The sequence below is a fragment of the Arachis stenosperma genome, chromosome 6, assembly GCF_014773155.1.
Source record: "Arachis stenosperma cultivar V10309 chromosome 6, arast.V10309.gnm1.PFL2, whole genome shotgun sequence".
NCBI classification, from domain to species: domain Eukaryota; kingdom Viridiplantae; phylum Streptophyta; class Magnoliopsida; order Fabales; family Fabaceae; genus Arachis; species Arachis stenosperma.
In genome coordinates this window covers 127,857,011-127,873,316 of record NC_080382.1, presented here as the reverse complement: position 1 = coordinate 127,873,316, position 16,306 = coordinate 127,857,011, and the positions used below count along the sequence as shown (strand labels likewise).

Below are 16,306 nucleotides of genomic sequence, written 5' to 3'. Positions count from 1 at the left end.
GTTTTACCAATTTAAAAATAACACCACACTTGTCATTTCGTTTTATAAGTTTATAATCACATATCATTGTGAAGTATAATTAAAAAAGTAATAGAAATTTCAACGGGCCAAAACAACTTTTCGCCAAACCTAACAATTGATCAATTCGCCAAAATTTTGATATATTCTATCAAAAGTTCGGCACACACACATGTACATACATAAATTAGTAAAATTTATATACTCATATTATACATAGTATATCCACTTATGTACATAACGTTAACAATAATTTTGATTTTCACTCACAATCATAAAAATTAAAATAATACTTAATCCTATAAATGATTATATTTTACATTTCTTTTACAAGTATTTACACACATCTACCTTGTAACTTGTAAGATATACCAATCTCTGTCAAACAATCTTCACGTTGATTCAGTCAAGATAAATGGATTATTGTGGTTATTTTTTACGCTTATTAACAATTTGAAGCAGCCATCTCTATTACTTCCACGCTTTTGAACATTCCTATTGGGTCCAATTGTTATCTTATTGCCAGCACGCATTAGCAGCATCTTTTGGCCAAATTGGAAAATTGAATGCAAGACAAGAGAATCAATTTGACTAGCGGCACTCAACAATCAACATTGTTGTATGTGCATGCTAATGCTATCATATTCTAAACTACTTCCAAAACAAATTAACAAAGAAAGTCAAAATTTTGTCACAGGGACTTCTTATGTAAACAAGCGTAGATCTTAACCATCTCTCATCATTATTATTACATTTTTTTTGGTTATGCTAGGTAATTAATAATCTTTTTTAACATGAGCAACCATTAATAAAATAAAAACATATTACACTTACTTACTTAAATTTTAATATTAGAATACTTATCCACATAGTGAAATGAACATCCCATATATCCATTGTTCACATTGTTTAGCATTTTTATTGTCTACTTATACTTTTCTTTTTTCTACTAACTCGACAAATTTATAATTAATCTATCGCATATTGAAAATTCATTTAAAAGTTTATTATTGGTCATTAAATTATTACATATACAAAGTAGTATTCGAACTCCCAACACTTATTTAATCGAACGAGTGATGAGGTGATGGATGAATTTTAATTTTGTCACTTTGTTGTGTTTTGATTCATCCTAAGAGTCAAGGAGCTTGCTCCTCCCAAATTAAACTAGCTTGAACCCGGATCCTGGCCTCTTTTTTGAAAAACTTAAAATCACTTCTCCTCTACTAATAGGAAAAGGCTCAATGGTCATTATTGTATCCAAAAATTTATTAACAAATAAATATTGTATCCAACTTCTAATATATATTCAAAATATTTTTAAAACGAATATTATATATTTGATGACCTGATTAAAATTTATTGGTCGTATATAAAACCTGTACTCTATCTATATTGATAATAATTATTAAAGAAGGAACAATTTAACATAACCATCAGGCTTATGTAACGTAAACTTAGCTATACAAGCTAAGTAACATAAATGATAAACTTTTATTGAGAAGATATATAAAATTGGAAATGGTAAGAGGGCCAATACTTTTAGTAAAAATAGAAAGTCTACTGCTCAAATACATAATTGCAAGATTATTAGAAGACCAAATAAGAATGAGAAAAAAAATCAATATTTCCATTCAATTAAAATTTACGGTAGATCAGATTGAAAAAAAAAATATTAATATATAGTTAAATTAATCTTTGAAATAAAAGATATTTTTTAAATTCGTTTTTAAAAAATTTTTTCAATTAAATTAGTCTATCAAAATTAAAAAATTAACCATATTTATCCTTTAATTAATTTATTAACAATTTTCGTCAACAATTAATATTGTAAAATGTTATTGACAACATACATGATACCTGACATGTCTAATTAAATATTAACAAAATATATTTATGAAAATATATTAATTTAATTTTTTATTCCAATTACATAAACCTTATTCCCAATATAACCTAACATCTAAATGGATAGATTTTCATAAACATATTAAATTATTGTCTAATTAGACATGTTAGATGTTATGTATGTTATCAATTAACATTTTACACATGAATCGTTGATAGAAATCGTTAATAGAGTAAATGAAAGACAAACATAATTAATTTATATTATTTAAAAGACCAATTTGATTGATAAATTCTTTTAACAAATTTTAAAAAATCTCGTCTTTCAAGAATCAAGAATAATTAATTTGACTTATTAACCTAATAAAAAAAACTTTTAAATCATTAAAAATGTTTATTCAAAATTTGAAATACTATTTCCTATTTTAGACAAAGAGAATCTTAGTATCTTATATTAACATTATTTTCCTTCTCTCCATACCAAAATATATAATTTAAAATAGGATGTATTTCTAAATGTGAGTGCATTTTCCAAGCAGCATCCAATGCCATGAATCTGAATAATCCCTCTCTCAACTTCCAATTTTGTGACCCATTAATATGTACAAACTTGAAACTTACCCTATAGATAATAAAACTATGTTAGAGTGTGTAAACTTTGAAGAGCAACATTTTATTTTAATTTTGCAAGTTATAATGACCTTAGGCTTGTACTAGGGTAGCTTCCAGCTAAGTTCTCTGATCTGTGTGTGTGGCACACATGGTTTGAATGTAATAACCGAGTATTAATCAAATTTGTCCTAAGCTAGTCTCCTTTTTTTAATGTTACTTTCTTTTTTTTTTTTTAATACAAGTGACATCAATTATCTACCTTAGCTTATTGCTATACTCCATAGATATAAATAGGAGTGTTGTGAATACATAATAACACAAGTACACAACATATACGCATTAATTATAATTATTAACATTACTAATTATTCCAGAGAGAGACTGAGAAGATGAAGAAGATATGGGTTGTGTTAGTGGCTATGTTCATGATTAGTGTGTCTAAAGGAGAAGGGAAATTAGTGGAGTATTTTTATGGTCAAACTTGTCCAAACGTTGAATCAATTGTGACACAGGCAGTTACCACTAAGTTTCATCAAACTATCACAACAGGACAAGCAACTCTGCGTTTGTTCTTCCATGACTGCTTTGTTCAGGTACCTTATTCTTTTTTCCCCTCTTTATATGCCACTAAAAGGATATATAATAAGATGTAAACCAGATGCAGTCGACTTCACGTAAAATTGATAGCTGAATTTCCACCATTTTATCCATCCCCTCATATAATTTTTTATCATGAAATGAAATTAACAGCAGTTTCTTAGCTTGCTCTGTTTTTTGTTTATTTATTAACGTTGAACATTTAAAATAGTTTCGTTTTTGTTGACTTCTATGGTTGGTGGAGATTTATTCTTCTCTTGCCTTATTCTTATCCTCTATATATATCGTTGCAATAGCGTATTTGGTGTCTTCTCACTTTTCTTTTTTTTAATAAATAATAAATCCACTTTCTCTAATATATAATAGACAGTTAATTCCCTTATTTATGTGTAATTACTAATTATCAGTTATAATGTATATTTACACAACAATTTTATAAATAATTTAAGCCGCAGTCACAAAAGGTTTAAATATTTAAGCTTGTCATATGTTAAATGATATGCTATAGATACTTCCCAGGTTCCAACCTAGACTACTAGATTTAAAACTCGTTGACTATAAGAGGTATTAAAAAAAGTAGAAATACGTGTTATTAACTTTTGGCCAACTATGAGGTTGTTTTTGGAAACGTGAAGAAAAAAAAAAAAGAAACCAATCCAATAATCGTTTATTTAATTTGTATAGTGAATATATAATAATACCTCAAATCAATTCTTAATAAATTTTCAATTAGATATTTTAGTTCCTAATAAATTTTAATTACTAAATTAGTCTTTAAATTTTTTATTTTATTAGATAAATCAATTTTCACATTAAATTATTCGTAAATATAAAAAAAACTGATTTGATAAATTTATAAATTCTTAGAGACTATTATGTTATATGTTAAATAATAACATACACTAATTCGTTTAATCTTTTATAAAATTAATATGTCTAATAAAATAATAAGTTAGAGATAGATTTGGTTTTATTTTAAAATATTATTAATATTTAATTTGTTTTATTTTTTGTTACTAACATTTCAACTATACATATTTTAGTTTTCCCATGAAATCCAAATTAATTTTTATATTCTGAATTTACCTTATTCTTTCTCATTTTAATCTTAAAGAAAGGTCTTTTATTTTTCTAATTTTATTTTCTTTCAAACATGCTCTATACTATACTGCCATTGAATTATATAAGTAACTAGATAATCGAAAAAAATTGAAGTACTTAATTTGAGTGAATCTCTCTCAATTGGTGGCAAAATTGAATTGATTATTTATGGACAGGGTTGTGATGCGTCAGTGATGATAGCGTCGCCAAATGGGGATGCAGAAAAGGATGCCTCAGAAAATCTCTCACTGGCAGGAGATGGCTTTGATACAGTTATTAAGGCTAAAGCCGCCGTTGAAGCCTCATGTCCCGGCGTTGTTTCTTGCGCAGATATTTTGGCACTCGCTACCAGAGATGTTATAGGCTTGGTAATCAAAACTCACTATCTTACAAAGTTCATAGTTGAAAATTAGGTAAAAATTCATGTGCAGTCAACTTTACATGAAGTTGATAATTGAGTGTCGTTAGATGAAAATTTAATTTAAATCAGTTAAATTATATAACGACGTTTAACTATCAACTTCACGTAAAATTAACTGCAACTGAATTTTCACTTTTAAAAATATAAAATTCAATAAATTTTAAATATTTAAAATTTAGTACAAAAGATAAGTGAAAACTTAGGTACCATTATTTTTATATAAAATTAATAATTAAATAATAATTTAATTAAAAATATTTAATTATCTAATAATTTTTAATTAATAATTTCACATAAAAATAATTCTAGTGAGTATTCTCCTAAAAAATAAGTCAAAAAAAATTAATTATCAAATGATAAGTATTATAAAATTAGTCTAAAATTATTAAATAATAATTTAATTAAATATATCAAATTATCTAAAAATATTTTAATTATCAAATTCACACAAAAAATAATTGAACCTAAATTTTTACCAGGTCAAAATTATTATTTATTAGAGATCTTAGATTTCTTATGCATGAAATTGTTGCAGCTTGGTGGGCCTTCATACAGAGTAGAACTTGGACGCAGAGATGGACTTGTTTCCAAGGCATCAAGTGTGGACTCTAACCTTCCGAAAGCAAGTTTCAACCTTAACCAACTAAACAAAATGTTCTCAAAACACAACCTCACCCAAACCGACATGATTGCGCTCTCAGGAGCACACACCGTTGGCTTCTCACACTGCAACCAATTCTCAAACCGTTTGTACTCGTTCCAATCCTCGTCCCACGTGGACCCCACCCTTGATCCAAACTATGCACAACAACTTAAATCAGATTGCCCTCAACAAAGCGTTAACCCAAGCGTGGTCATAGCTCTGGATCCCCAAACATCCTTCACTTTCGACAACTTGTATTACAAAAACTTGGTTTCCGGCCAAGGGCTGTTGGAATCAGACCAGACTCTGTTTACGGACCCGGCGTCGCAGGCTACAGTTGTTGAGTTTGCGAATAACCAGAATGAGTTCTTTGTGGCCTTTGTTGCGGCCATGAGGAAGCTTGGAAGGGTGGGTGTCAAGACTGGTAATGATGGAGAGATTAGAAGAGACTGTACAACATTCAATTCATGATCTGTTGTTAAATAATTTATAATTGGTTTGTGGGAAAAGTTTAGTTTATATGGTTAATTAGGTGTATGTCACAAATTAATGAACTAGCTACCTACTCCGAAATTAGGTTCTTGTGTGGGCTTAAAGAAGCTCATAATTTATTGAAAATTATTTCTTCTGTAATTTTATTGTTAGATTTTGTCCATAATAGGGCAATAATCTGTATGTTCATTAAATTAAGTTAAATAATTATTTTGTTTTAATCTTGAATCTCAATTTAACTCTTAAAATTATTAAATATTACTATTTTTAGTGAATCAATCGATTTTATAAAATTTTTACTAGGTCTGACGATTTCACGATTTAAATCTTGTTAAGGGTTTACATTTTACGTACTTAATTTACTTTTTTTGATTTCACATAAAATTTCGATTTTTTCTACCTTTCGTGGAAGACAGTAACTTGCCGACGACTGGTTCGTTTGTTGTAAGTAGGGATAGAAACAGGCCAAGTCAGACTTTACTCTTAATAGACTAGACCTGTCATATAGTTAATTGGCATGAACATGGTTTGTAGCCTTGTAGTCTACTATAGGCTCTTTATAAAGTACTAGACTTTACCTATTATTCAAGCTGATTTGGAATCTATTAAAAAGCCTGATAATCTTTTTTTATAAAAATTAAAATATTATTTAAAAATTTATTTTTTTATAAAAATATTTATATGTAATATATCATATTTAATATTTATAAGAATTTTTAATCTTTTAAAGTATTTAAAATATACAAAAATATTTATAATAAAATATAATAAATTTAAAATATTCTATAATTTTATTAATAATAAAAAATTATTTATATATTTAATTCTATTTTAACAGGTTCAAACAAATTTGATAGGCTAATAAGATTAATTAGTGAATTTGAATTTAGCCTATTAACATATTAAAATTTTTACAAAAACTTAAATTTGTCCCTATTTTATAATATGTTAGGCTAAATCAGATCAAATACAGATTAAACTGCAAGACTTGACAGACTGTCTTACTTTTTTCCATCTTTAGTTGTAAGCCTTGAGGCTTCCTTGTTGGCTTGAAGGGATGAATATGGGCTTATGTTTTGTGTGGGTCACCACTTTTATTGGGCATATAATTTGGTTGATTGGGCAATTGTTGCTGCAAAAACTATAACGGGCCATCAATTGTTCGAAAGATGGATCAACAATCTGTTTTTATTAGTTCTAAAAAAAATGGGTTTATGGATAAACCCTTAAATATAATTAAAAATGAATACATTGTTATATCTAAAAAGAAAAAAAAATTAATACGTTGTTTTTGTTGTGTGCGATAAAATAAAGATGAAAATTTACGAATTAGTTATGGATAAATGTTATTATTTTTATTTATTTTTTCAATCGTATTTAATTTAAAAAATATAAAAAATTATAAACCAAAAACGGTTGATTTCTATGAATTTTTTTTTCAGATTTTATATTTAAAAAATTAAGTCATTTTTTCGTTATGTTTTTAATTTATTAATGTTTATTTTTATTATATCCTATATTAGACAGTATTTCCTTCTTTTTTATTATTATTCGTTGATACATAATTTTTTCTGTAAATAGAAATTAACATATCATCTATTATTCGATTGCCACATAGTCTTTTTTGTATGTTGTAATTTTTCTAATTTAAAAATTATTTTTAGTCGTCTCTATTCATTTAAAAGTATTTACTAATATTATCTTCTAATTAATATTAATAATAAATTTGATTAATAACCTCTATTGATATTATCCTTTAATTAATAAATTTAGTATGATTACTAAATTATTTTATAAGAAAAAATATCCTGTTATTTCTTTATCATTAACTATGTTTATTAAAAAATTATTATACTTTAATATATTTTATATATGTTATAAAACAAATAACGTATATATTATATCTTTTGGTAGATTTTTTAATTTTAGAAATTAAATTATAAGTTGCGAAGTCAATTAATATTTAATAATATTAAAAAGAATTATTACAAATATTTGAATTTATTCTAATTTTTTATAATTTTATTTTTTTAACTTATATAAAAGAATGTAAAATTTTATTGCACGAAAAGAAATATTTTTTGAAATAGAAATTATATGAGTTAAACTTTGTTTAAGTGTCAATGTACTACTTTTGTATTTATATGTTAATTTTTTTGTTTGAATGTCATTTCTCAGAATTAAATCGACAAAAAATTGATTCTGTTTTCTATATTTAATCAAAAATTCTACCTCTATATATATATATATATATATATATATATATATATAATACATTGTTAGAATTAGGTTTAATTATATTATATTATATCATTATATTATTCTATAAAATCTTTTATGATATAATTTTTTATTTGAAGACTTATATAGATTATTATAGACCTAACTATAAAATAAAAAATTTATTTATTATTATCTTTGTTATCTCACAAATTATATAGAAAATAATTAAAATTATTACCTCCATAATTAATAAATTTATTAATTATTATTATTCAATAAAAATATAAAACACTAATTAAAACAATTTTATTATTCAATAAAAATATAAAACACTAATTAAAACAATTAACATTTATGAAGTGTCATAATAATAATATTAATGATAGCAAATTTTAATTTACAAATACTCAAATTTATATTATTTGACTTATTTATATGTTATAGAAAAGACTCTTATCACTATTTTACTTCTGTTAGTCGAAAAATATTTTCGATTAAAAGTGAGTTAATTTGAAGTAGTAACAAAGTCGATTCAGATGGAAGCAGATGTCGAAAAGATACACATGTAGGCATTAGTTGGGAGTTACTCGACACAGACTTGATTTTGGACGCCTTATTAAATCGAACGAGTCTAGTCGAACAGGTATTCGAATGAGAAATCGAATAGTTATTCAAATAGTGGATCGAGCGGTTACGTAAGTGGAGAAGTTGAAGGCTTTCATCATGTGAGGAATTTATAGGTAACGTTTATTGGCAAAAGAGCGGGAACGGTTACCTGAGAGTACGCATACAAGATAGTGCTATGTAATTAATAATCGGTTACAGAAATAGACTATAAATACTAAAAAGTTTTAGGGAATAAGGGTTGGAATTTTGCTTCAGAAATAACTCACGCACTCTCACATCCCAAAGACTTTCTGAGTCTACCTCGAGTCAATTATCTGTAGGGTTCCTTCTACATGTTTTTATTTTTCATTTAAATTTCTTGTAAACTTTATCTTTCAAGCTAGTTTATGTTTCAAGCAATGCTTAAATTTCGAATCCAATTTACATTTCAATGTCTTTTAATTTTCATGCCAAAAGCCCTTTGACCCAATTAAAGGCACTTTTATTGCTTTCTTTAAATTTCAACGCAACTTTTTCGATTTCAACCAATTTCTTTTTCGAATATATTGTTTTTAACTTCTTTTATCTTTTTACGAATTTTTATTTACTTGTTATTTCAATACTCGTCTAATCGAAGACACTTTGATGCACTTATAGAAAACTGGTACCTGCAAAAGAGGAGTAGGTTTCGCTCCCAGAATATTAGATATCGAACCACCATCGATTTGCTAAAAATCGACAAAATAAATTGGCACGTCCAGTGGGACAGTTTTAAATTGAAGTGTGTCAAAAAAATTTTATATCATTTGGTGTATGCGATTGAGAACTAGAAAGATCATTCACATGGATGATGAGTTGTCAAATGTGAATGGTGGTTCATCCACCAATGATAGCATACCAGAAATTGTGCAACGAGCAGACGTGACTTCACGTTCGGAAGGTGTGATTGAAAGTGAAAGCATAGCAGTTACCACTGTGCAAACTGAAAATGTTGGACGTAATATTCGTCCACGTGGTAATTTGCCACCACCTCCAATAACTACCGGTTGGCCTCCTTATGGCCTTCCTTCCGGTTACACTCCACCGGTGGGTAATTTTGTTCCTCCTGTTCGATTTGGGAGTGTAAATGGAGGGAATAATTCTCAAAACCATCAATAACATTCCGAGTATTCTCGTTATTATAATGTGGGCTCTACTTCGAATGTTGCTAATTCTATGGCGGCATATCGACAACTTGTAGAGAAAAGTCATCATGACTTAGTCAATTTGTTAACTCAACAAATGACCACAATTCTAAATCTTATGATAGCTGATTACGAATCGAAATTCGAACGTCTTGCTAGACAAGTCGAACGTATTGCTTGAATAGTGGATTATGAGGAAGGTGAAAGGCATAATGCCAGGGGAAATAATGAAGGATTTAAAAATATGTTTCAAAATGAAAATAATATTTTAAATAGAGAAAATCTTCATGTAGTTCCCCGTGGTCAAGATGCTGATGAATTTCTAGCGAGGTTACGTGCTAATCATGGTGGTGAACGTTATCAAGTCACCAGAATTGTGGAAGAAGTACTCAATCGAGTTGGTTTAAATGTCGGTTTTATGAATCGACCTCATTTTTTGTCTGCTTTCCCTCAAGTTGTTCAAATGGTTGAAGTGCTAAGAGGGGTGAAAAATCCAAAGATAATCACAAAATTTGCAGGAGAAGTGGGAGAATCGACCACTGAACATGTTGCTCGATATTTGGCTGAGATTGGAAATTTAGCCAATTATGAAATTTTGAAAATGAAGTTTTTTCCTTCTTCGTTAACGAAGAATGCGTTTATTTGGTTTTTGAATCTTAGACCAAATTCGATAAGGACATGGAATCAGTTAGAAACTGCTTTTCACGCCTAATTTTATCGAGGAAAATTGAATGTGACAGTTACTGATCTAGTTGCTTTGAAACGTGAGGATGGTGAAACCATTGATGATTATATGATACGTTTCAAAAATTCTAGAAGTAGATACTATGTTTTGTTACCTGAGAGTGAAGTGGTGAAAATAGCAGTTATGGCACTAGGATTTTATATGCGTCGAAAGTTGCTTAATGTGCATATTCTTGATTTAGCCCATTGGGCTGAAAAGGTTCGTCAGGTCGAACTTATGAAAAAAGAAAAGGATAAACATAGGAATGAGCTGAAATTAAAGAGTAAACATTTTACTCGAAAAGAGAAAGTTTCTTATGTGACTATGGAGTCTTTAGAAGAAGAACTCGATTTCAAGGCAGAGATCGATTTGGCCGAACTTAAAAAGTGTCCTCCATATGTTTGTTCTTTACTTAAAAAGCTTCCTAGTAATGAAAAGTTGAATGATTCAATACTGAAAAGCGGAAAAAAAATATAGTTTTGATATTTCAAAATCTGATACGGAATCGCCCTTCAGAGGCAGCGCAACAGCAACAAGAAGCAAAGATTTGGGGATTAGGGTTTCGAAGAGGACCCTCTGCTTCACATTTATTATTTTTTTAATTCAATAACGGTAACAACATATGCTCTGACATCATGTCACATAACGTCCACGTAGGCTACGCCGTTAACGAAATATTTGCCATTTTAACGGTAGGACAACATTGACTACATTTAGAAACGTTTGGGATACAAATAGGACGTTTAAAACGTTAGGGATAGATTTGAGACTTATCCCAAACGTTGGGGACATAAATGATACTTTACTCTTTTAATTAAAATAAACGTTTTAAAAAATTAATTAAAAGGTCTAGCTATTTTCAAATTTAAAAAAATAAACAAAAAAATAATTTTGCATATTTTTTAAAATCTAAAGGCTACATACATGATCTAAAATATTTAACTTGTATCACATGCAATTAACCCTAAATATTGTATAAATAACGAAGATGCATTATTATTGTTTTTTTTTTTTTGTCGATGAATTGGATAACTCCCAATTCTAAGCATTATCCACTCACGCACACCACACTTACACACACAATTTAGGTTCTATCACACCCAACTACAGCTGAAAATCGAAATTGGAATGTGGTTATAGGAGGCCAACAAATAGGCCATCGGTACAAAGCCTCGCCACGCATTATTATTGTTCTTTGTAAGGTGGTAAACTCTTACATTTTGAGATAGCTGTGGATGATTTTTTATCAAACCCAATAATAAGAGTAAATGTAGGAATCGTATTTGGTACCAATAAATTATTTATAACTATTGTGTTATTATTATTGTTATTTATTTTATCAGGCTGTACAATTTTTTTATTACAACATCCAATTTTTCTTGGACCTGCAATACATTACATACCAAATATTTATTGGATTTCCAAAAAAATCCAACAACTTAATCATCATCATTAACAAAATCAAATAACATCTAATTAATTATCTTCTTTCATCAATCTCTGGGTACATTGTAGGATTTGTTGGGGCCTTGGAGGCAATAGATACACGCGTAAGCTTTTTTATTATGCCATCTAGTTTCAGTACCTGCTGAAACTTTTTTTCTTCAGCACCATAGCATTACTGTTGTTGTTAATGAATTAATGAATTGACAAAACTACTCAACTCATAAAAGATGTGTTTACAAGATATCCACACTTTTATAATAAGACATGTTTCATATTTTCTCCAATTGATTTATGATTTTATATAAAAAATAAAAAAAAAATTTAAAATGACAATATTAGTAAAATATTGAAGTGATATTTTAATTATTTTTAAATTTGTAACATTTATTATTTATTAACTCTACTATTAATCTAAAAGTAATTAACAATGTATTTTTTTTTAAAGTGACAATATAATTTTAGAGGAGGCGAATCCAAAAAATTCATTCCTAAACTCTGACCAGTTTTACATTTTGTGTTATTAAAACAGTCAATGTGTAGGCCTGGTACACAGATTATAGGTCAATTCATTTAATCTGCGATTGATACCACTTAAATCTATAATTTTTTTTTATCTTTAGTTTTAATGAATTTTTTAATTGGCACAATTTAACTCATAGGTTAAACATATTGAATTCACGGTTTAATGGGCAATCCATTAGCCTACTTTAAGTATATATAATTAATATATATTCCCGTACAGGTACGACATAATATATAAAATTCTATAAAAATTTTATTAAAAGATTAAATAAAATATATATAATAATAATTATTATAAATATTTTATAAAATTATAATTAAAATTAAACTCTTAAGATTTTTAATATTAAAATATTAAAAATAATTAGTATTTGTCTTAATCAATTTGAATTTGTTGAGTGATCATCTCACTCGTTTATTTAAACGATTATTAGGAGTTTAAAATTTGTCTTGTGTGTAGCAATCTATTGGCTAACGGTAAACCCTTAATAAATGAAGCGTCAATACATTGTTAGACTTGGCAGTACCCGAATACGCGGGTACCCGACCCGTCTATACTCGATTAGGGAGGATAATAACTTGATCCGAATCAGAGCAGATTTTGCTTAAAACAATACATGGTCGAGTTTAGGGTGTACCCGCTCCGAATATATACATATAAACACTTTTTAAGAATTAAAATTTGCCTCACATCACAGAATCAGTGATTCACAGCTTCAATTCATACTCTATAGCTATGTAAGAGAAACTCATTCATCCTCACCCAAAATCTTCTTCTTTTCGACTTCTTTACAAAAAATCTCATAAATCGCATCATCATTGTTGCTGAATCCATCATCACTTACTGATAAATAAATATCTTATACTTTTTTCATAACATTTTCAAAACAATCTAATATATATATATATATATATATATATATATATATATATATATATATATATATATCGAACTAATCCGACTCAATCTATTAATATTTAACCCTCAGTGATCTGAACTAAATGGACCAGACTACTCGTATATCCACCTCTAATGCTAGCGGCATGTTATATTGGTGGATGAAATTGTGATCACTTGTTATTTGTTTATAAAGGATGTATACTCTTATGGCACTGTTTATTTTCTTCACAACTCCGTTCAACTAACCAGCAAGTGTACTGGGTCGTCCAAGTAATAACCTTACGTGAGTAAGGGTCGAATCCACAGAGATTGTTGGTATGAAGCAAGCTATGGTCACCTTGCAAATCTCAGTTAGGCGGATTGAACATTTGTAATAGTGATAATTGGATTGTTCTAATAAAAAGGAATAATAAAAGGGATAGAGATACTTATGCAGATTCATTGGTAGGAATTTCAGATAAGCGGAATGGAGATGCTGTAGAGCTCTCGGACGCCTGCTATCCCATTGCTTCTACTCAATCCTTCTTACTCCTCTCCATGGCAAGCTTTGTATAGGGGTTCACTATCAGCTGTGGCTACTTTCATTCCTCTCGGGGAAATAACCTGTACGGCTGTCACTCGCACAGCTAACCAGTCTGGAGGCATCACCCATGGTTGATAGCTACATCCCATCCTCGCAGTGAAAGCTAATGCACGCACTCTGTCACAGTACGGCCAATCACCGGTTGGTTCCCGCTCCTACTGGAATAGAATCCCTCTTTTGCGTTTGTCACTAACGCCCAGCAGGTTAAAGTTTGAAGCACGTCACAGTCATTCATGAACGGGATCCTACTCGGAATACCACAGATAAGGTGAGACTTTCCGGATTCTCAGGATCCTACTCGGAACACCACAGACAAGGTTGGACTTTCCGGATCCAGATGAATGCCGCCATCCATCTAGCTTATACCACGAAGATTCTGTTGGGGAATCTCAGAGATACACATTCAAGCTTTGTTGCATGTAGAACGGAAGTGGTTGTCAATCACGCGCGCTCATAAGTGAGAATGATGATGAGAGTTATTAGCTCATCACATTCATCATGTTCTTGGGTACGAATGAATATCTTGGAATAAGAATAAGAGAGGAATTGAATAAAAGAAAATAGAACTTCATTAATCTTTGAGGTACAGCAGAGCTCCACACCCTTAATCTATGGTGTGCAGAAACTCCACCGTTGAAAATACATAAGTAAAAGAGGTCCAGGCATGGCCGAATGGCCAGCCCCCTAAACGTGATCAATGATCTCCTAAGATGAAGAATAAAACAAAACTGAGACCAAAGATGTCTAATACAATAGTAAGAGGTCCTATATATACTAGACTAGCTACTAGGGTTTACATGAGTAAGTAATTGATGCATAAATCCACTTCCGGGGCCCACTTGGTGTGTGCTTGGGCTGAGCTTTGATCAATCCACGAGCTAAGGCATTTCTTGGCGTTGAACTTTGAGTTATGACGTGTTTTGGGCGTTCAACTCCGGATCATGACGTTTTTCTGGCGTTTAACTCCAGACAGCAGCATGAACTTGGCGTTTAACGCCAAGTTACGTCGTCATTCTTCGAATAAAGTATGGACTATTATATATTGCTGGAAAGCCCTGGATGTCTACTTTCCAACGCCGTTGAGAGCGTGCCAATTGGAGGTCTGTAGCTCCAGAAAATCCATTTCGAGTGCAGGGAGGTCAGATTCCAACAGCATCAGCAGTCCTTTTGTCAGCCTTTTTCAGAGTTTTGCTCAAATCCCTCAATTTCAGTCAGAATTTACCTGAAATCACAGAAAAACACACAAACTCATAGTAAAGTCCAGAAATGTGAATTTAACATAAAAACTAATGAAAACATCCCTAAAAGTAGCTCAAACTTACTAAAAACTATATAAAAACAATGCCAAAAAGCGTATAAATTATCCGCTCATCACAACACCAAACTTAAATTGTTGCTTGTCCCCAAGCAACTGAAAATCAAATAGGATAAAAAGAAGAGAATATACTATAAAGTCCAAAATATCAATGAATATTAATTTAATTGCATGAGCGGGACTTGTAGCTTTTTGCTTCTGAACAGTTTTGGCATCTCACTTTTTCCTTTGAAGTTTATGAATGATTGGCTTCTCTAGGAGCTTAGAATTTCGGATAGTGTTATTGACTTTCCTAGTTAAGCATGTTGATTCTTGAACACAGCTACTTATGAGTCTTGGCTGTGGCCCTAAGCACTTTGTCTTCCAGTATTACCACCGGATACACAAATGCCACAGACACATAACTGGGTGAACCTTTTCAGATTGTGACTTAGCTTTGCTAAAGTCCCCAGTTAGTGGTGTCCAGAGCTCTTAAGCACACTCTTTTGCCTTGGATCACGACTTTAACCACTCAGTCTCAAGCTTTTCACTTGGACCTTCATGACACAAGCACATGGTTAGGGACAGCTTGGTTTAGCCGCTTAGGCCTGGATTTAATTTCCTTGGGCCTGGATTTAATTTCCTTGGGCCCTCCTATCCATTGATGCTCAAAGCCTTGGATCCTTTTTACCCTTGCCTTTTGGTTTTAAGGGCTATTGGCTTTTTCTACTGCTCCTTCTTTTTTTTTTTTTCGCCATTTTTTTCTTTCTTTTTTTTTTCGCAAGCTTTCTTTTTCACTGCTTTTTCTTGCTTCAAGAATCAATTCCATGAATTTTTCAGATCATCAATAACATTTCTCTTTGTTCATCATTCTTTCAAGAACCAACAATTTTAACACTCATAAACAACAAGATCCAAAGACATATGCACTGTTCATTCATTCATTCAGAAAACAAAAGCATTGTCACCACATCAAAATAATTAAACTAAATTCAATAATAATTTCGAAAATTATGTACTTCTTGTTCTTTTGAATTAAAACATTTTTCTTTTAAGAGAGGTGAAGGACTAATGGATTTTATTCATAGCTT

General features: G+C 29.8%; 2 protein-coding genes across 2 annotated transcripts; both read left to right on the top strand.

Moving 5' to 3' along the window:
• Window positions 1-2,771: 2,771 nt before the first annotated feature.
• LOC130935194 (peroxidase 55-like) lies at window positions 2,772-5,953 on the top strand. The gene is made up of 3 exons (XM_057864799.1): window positions 2,772-3,071; window positions 4,353-4,544; window positions 5,133-5,953. The coding sequence occupies exons 1-3, from the start codon at window positions 2,868-2,870 to the stop codon at window positions 5,709-5,711; spliced, it is 975 nt and encodes a 324-aa protein (XP_057720782.1). The 5' UTR covers window positions 2,772-2,867; the 3' UTR covers window positions 5,712-5,953.
• A 3,823-nt stretch (window positions 5,954-9,776) lies between these two features.
• On the top strand, window positions 9,777-10,457 carry LOC130934580 (uncharacterized). The gene is made up of 2 exons (XM_057864138.1): window positions 9,777-9,915; window positions 10,039-10,457. Exons 1-2 carry the CDS (start codon window positions 9,777-9,779, stop codon window positions 10,455-10,457), a joined length of 558 nt encoding a protein of 185 aa, XP_057720121.1.
• The last annotated feature ends 5,849 nt before the right edge of the window (window positions 10,458-16,306 follow it).

Bases quoted from the DNA above. Each gene is read 5' to 3' on its own strand.
- LOC130935194 (XM_057864799.1), top strand. From the start codon at position 2,868: ATGAAGAAGATATGGGTTGTGTTAGTGGCTATGTTCATGATTAGTGTG. The intron at 3,072-4,352 runs GTACCTTATTCT...ATTTATGGACAG, and splicing joins TCCATGACTGCTTTGTTCAG to GGTTGTGATGCGTCAGTGAT. The intron at 4,545-5,132 runs GTAATCAAAACT...AAATTGTTGCAG, and splicing joins CCAGAGATGTTATAGGCTTG to CTTGGTGGGCCTTCATACAG.
- LOC130934580 (XM_057864138.1), top strand. From the start codon at position 9,777: ATGGCGGCATATCGACAACTTGTAGAGAAAAGTCATCATGACTTAGTC. The intron at 9,916-10,038 runs GTATTGCTTGAA...ATCTTCATGTAG, and splicing joins TCTTGCTAGACAAGTCGAAC to TTCCCCGTGGTCAAGATGCT.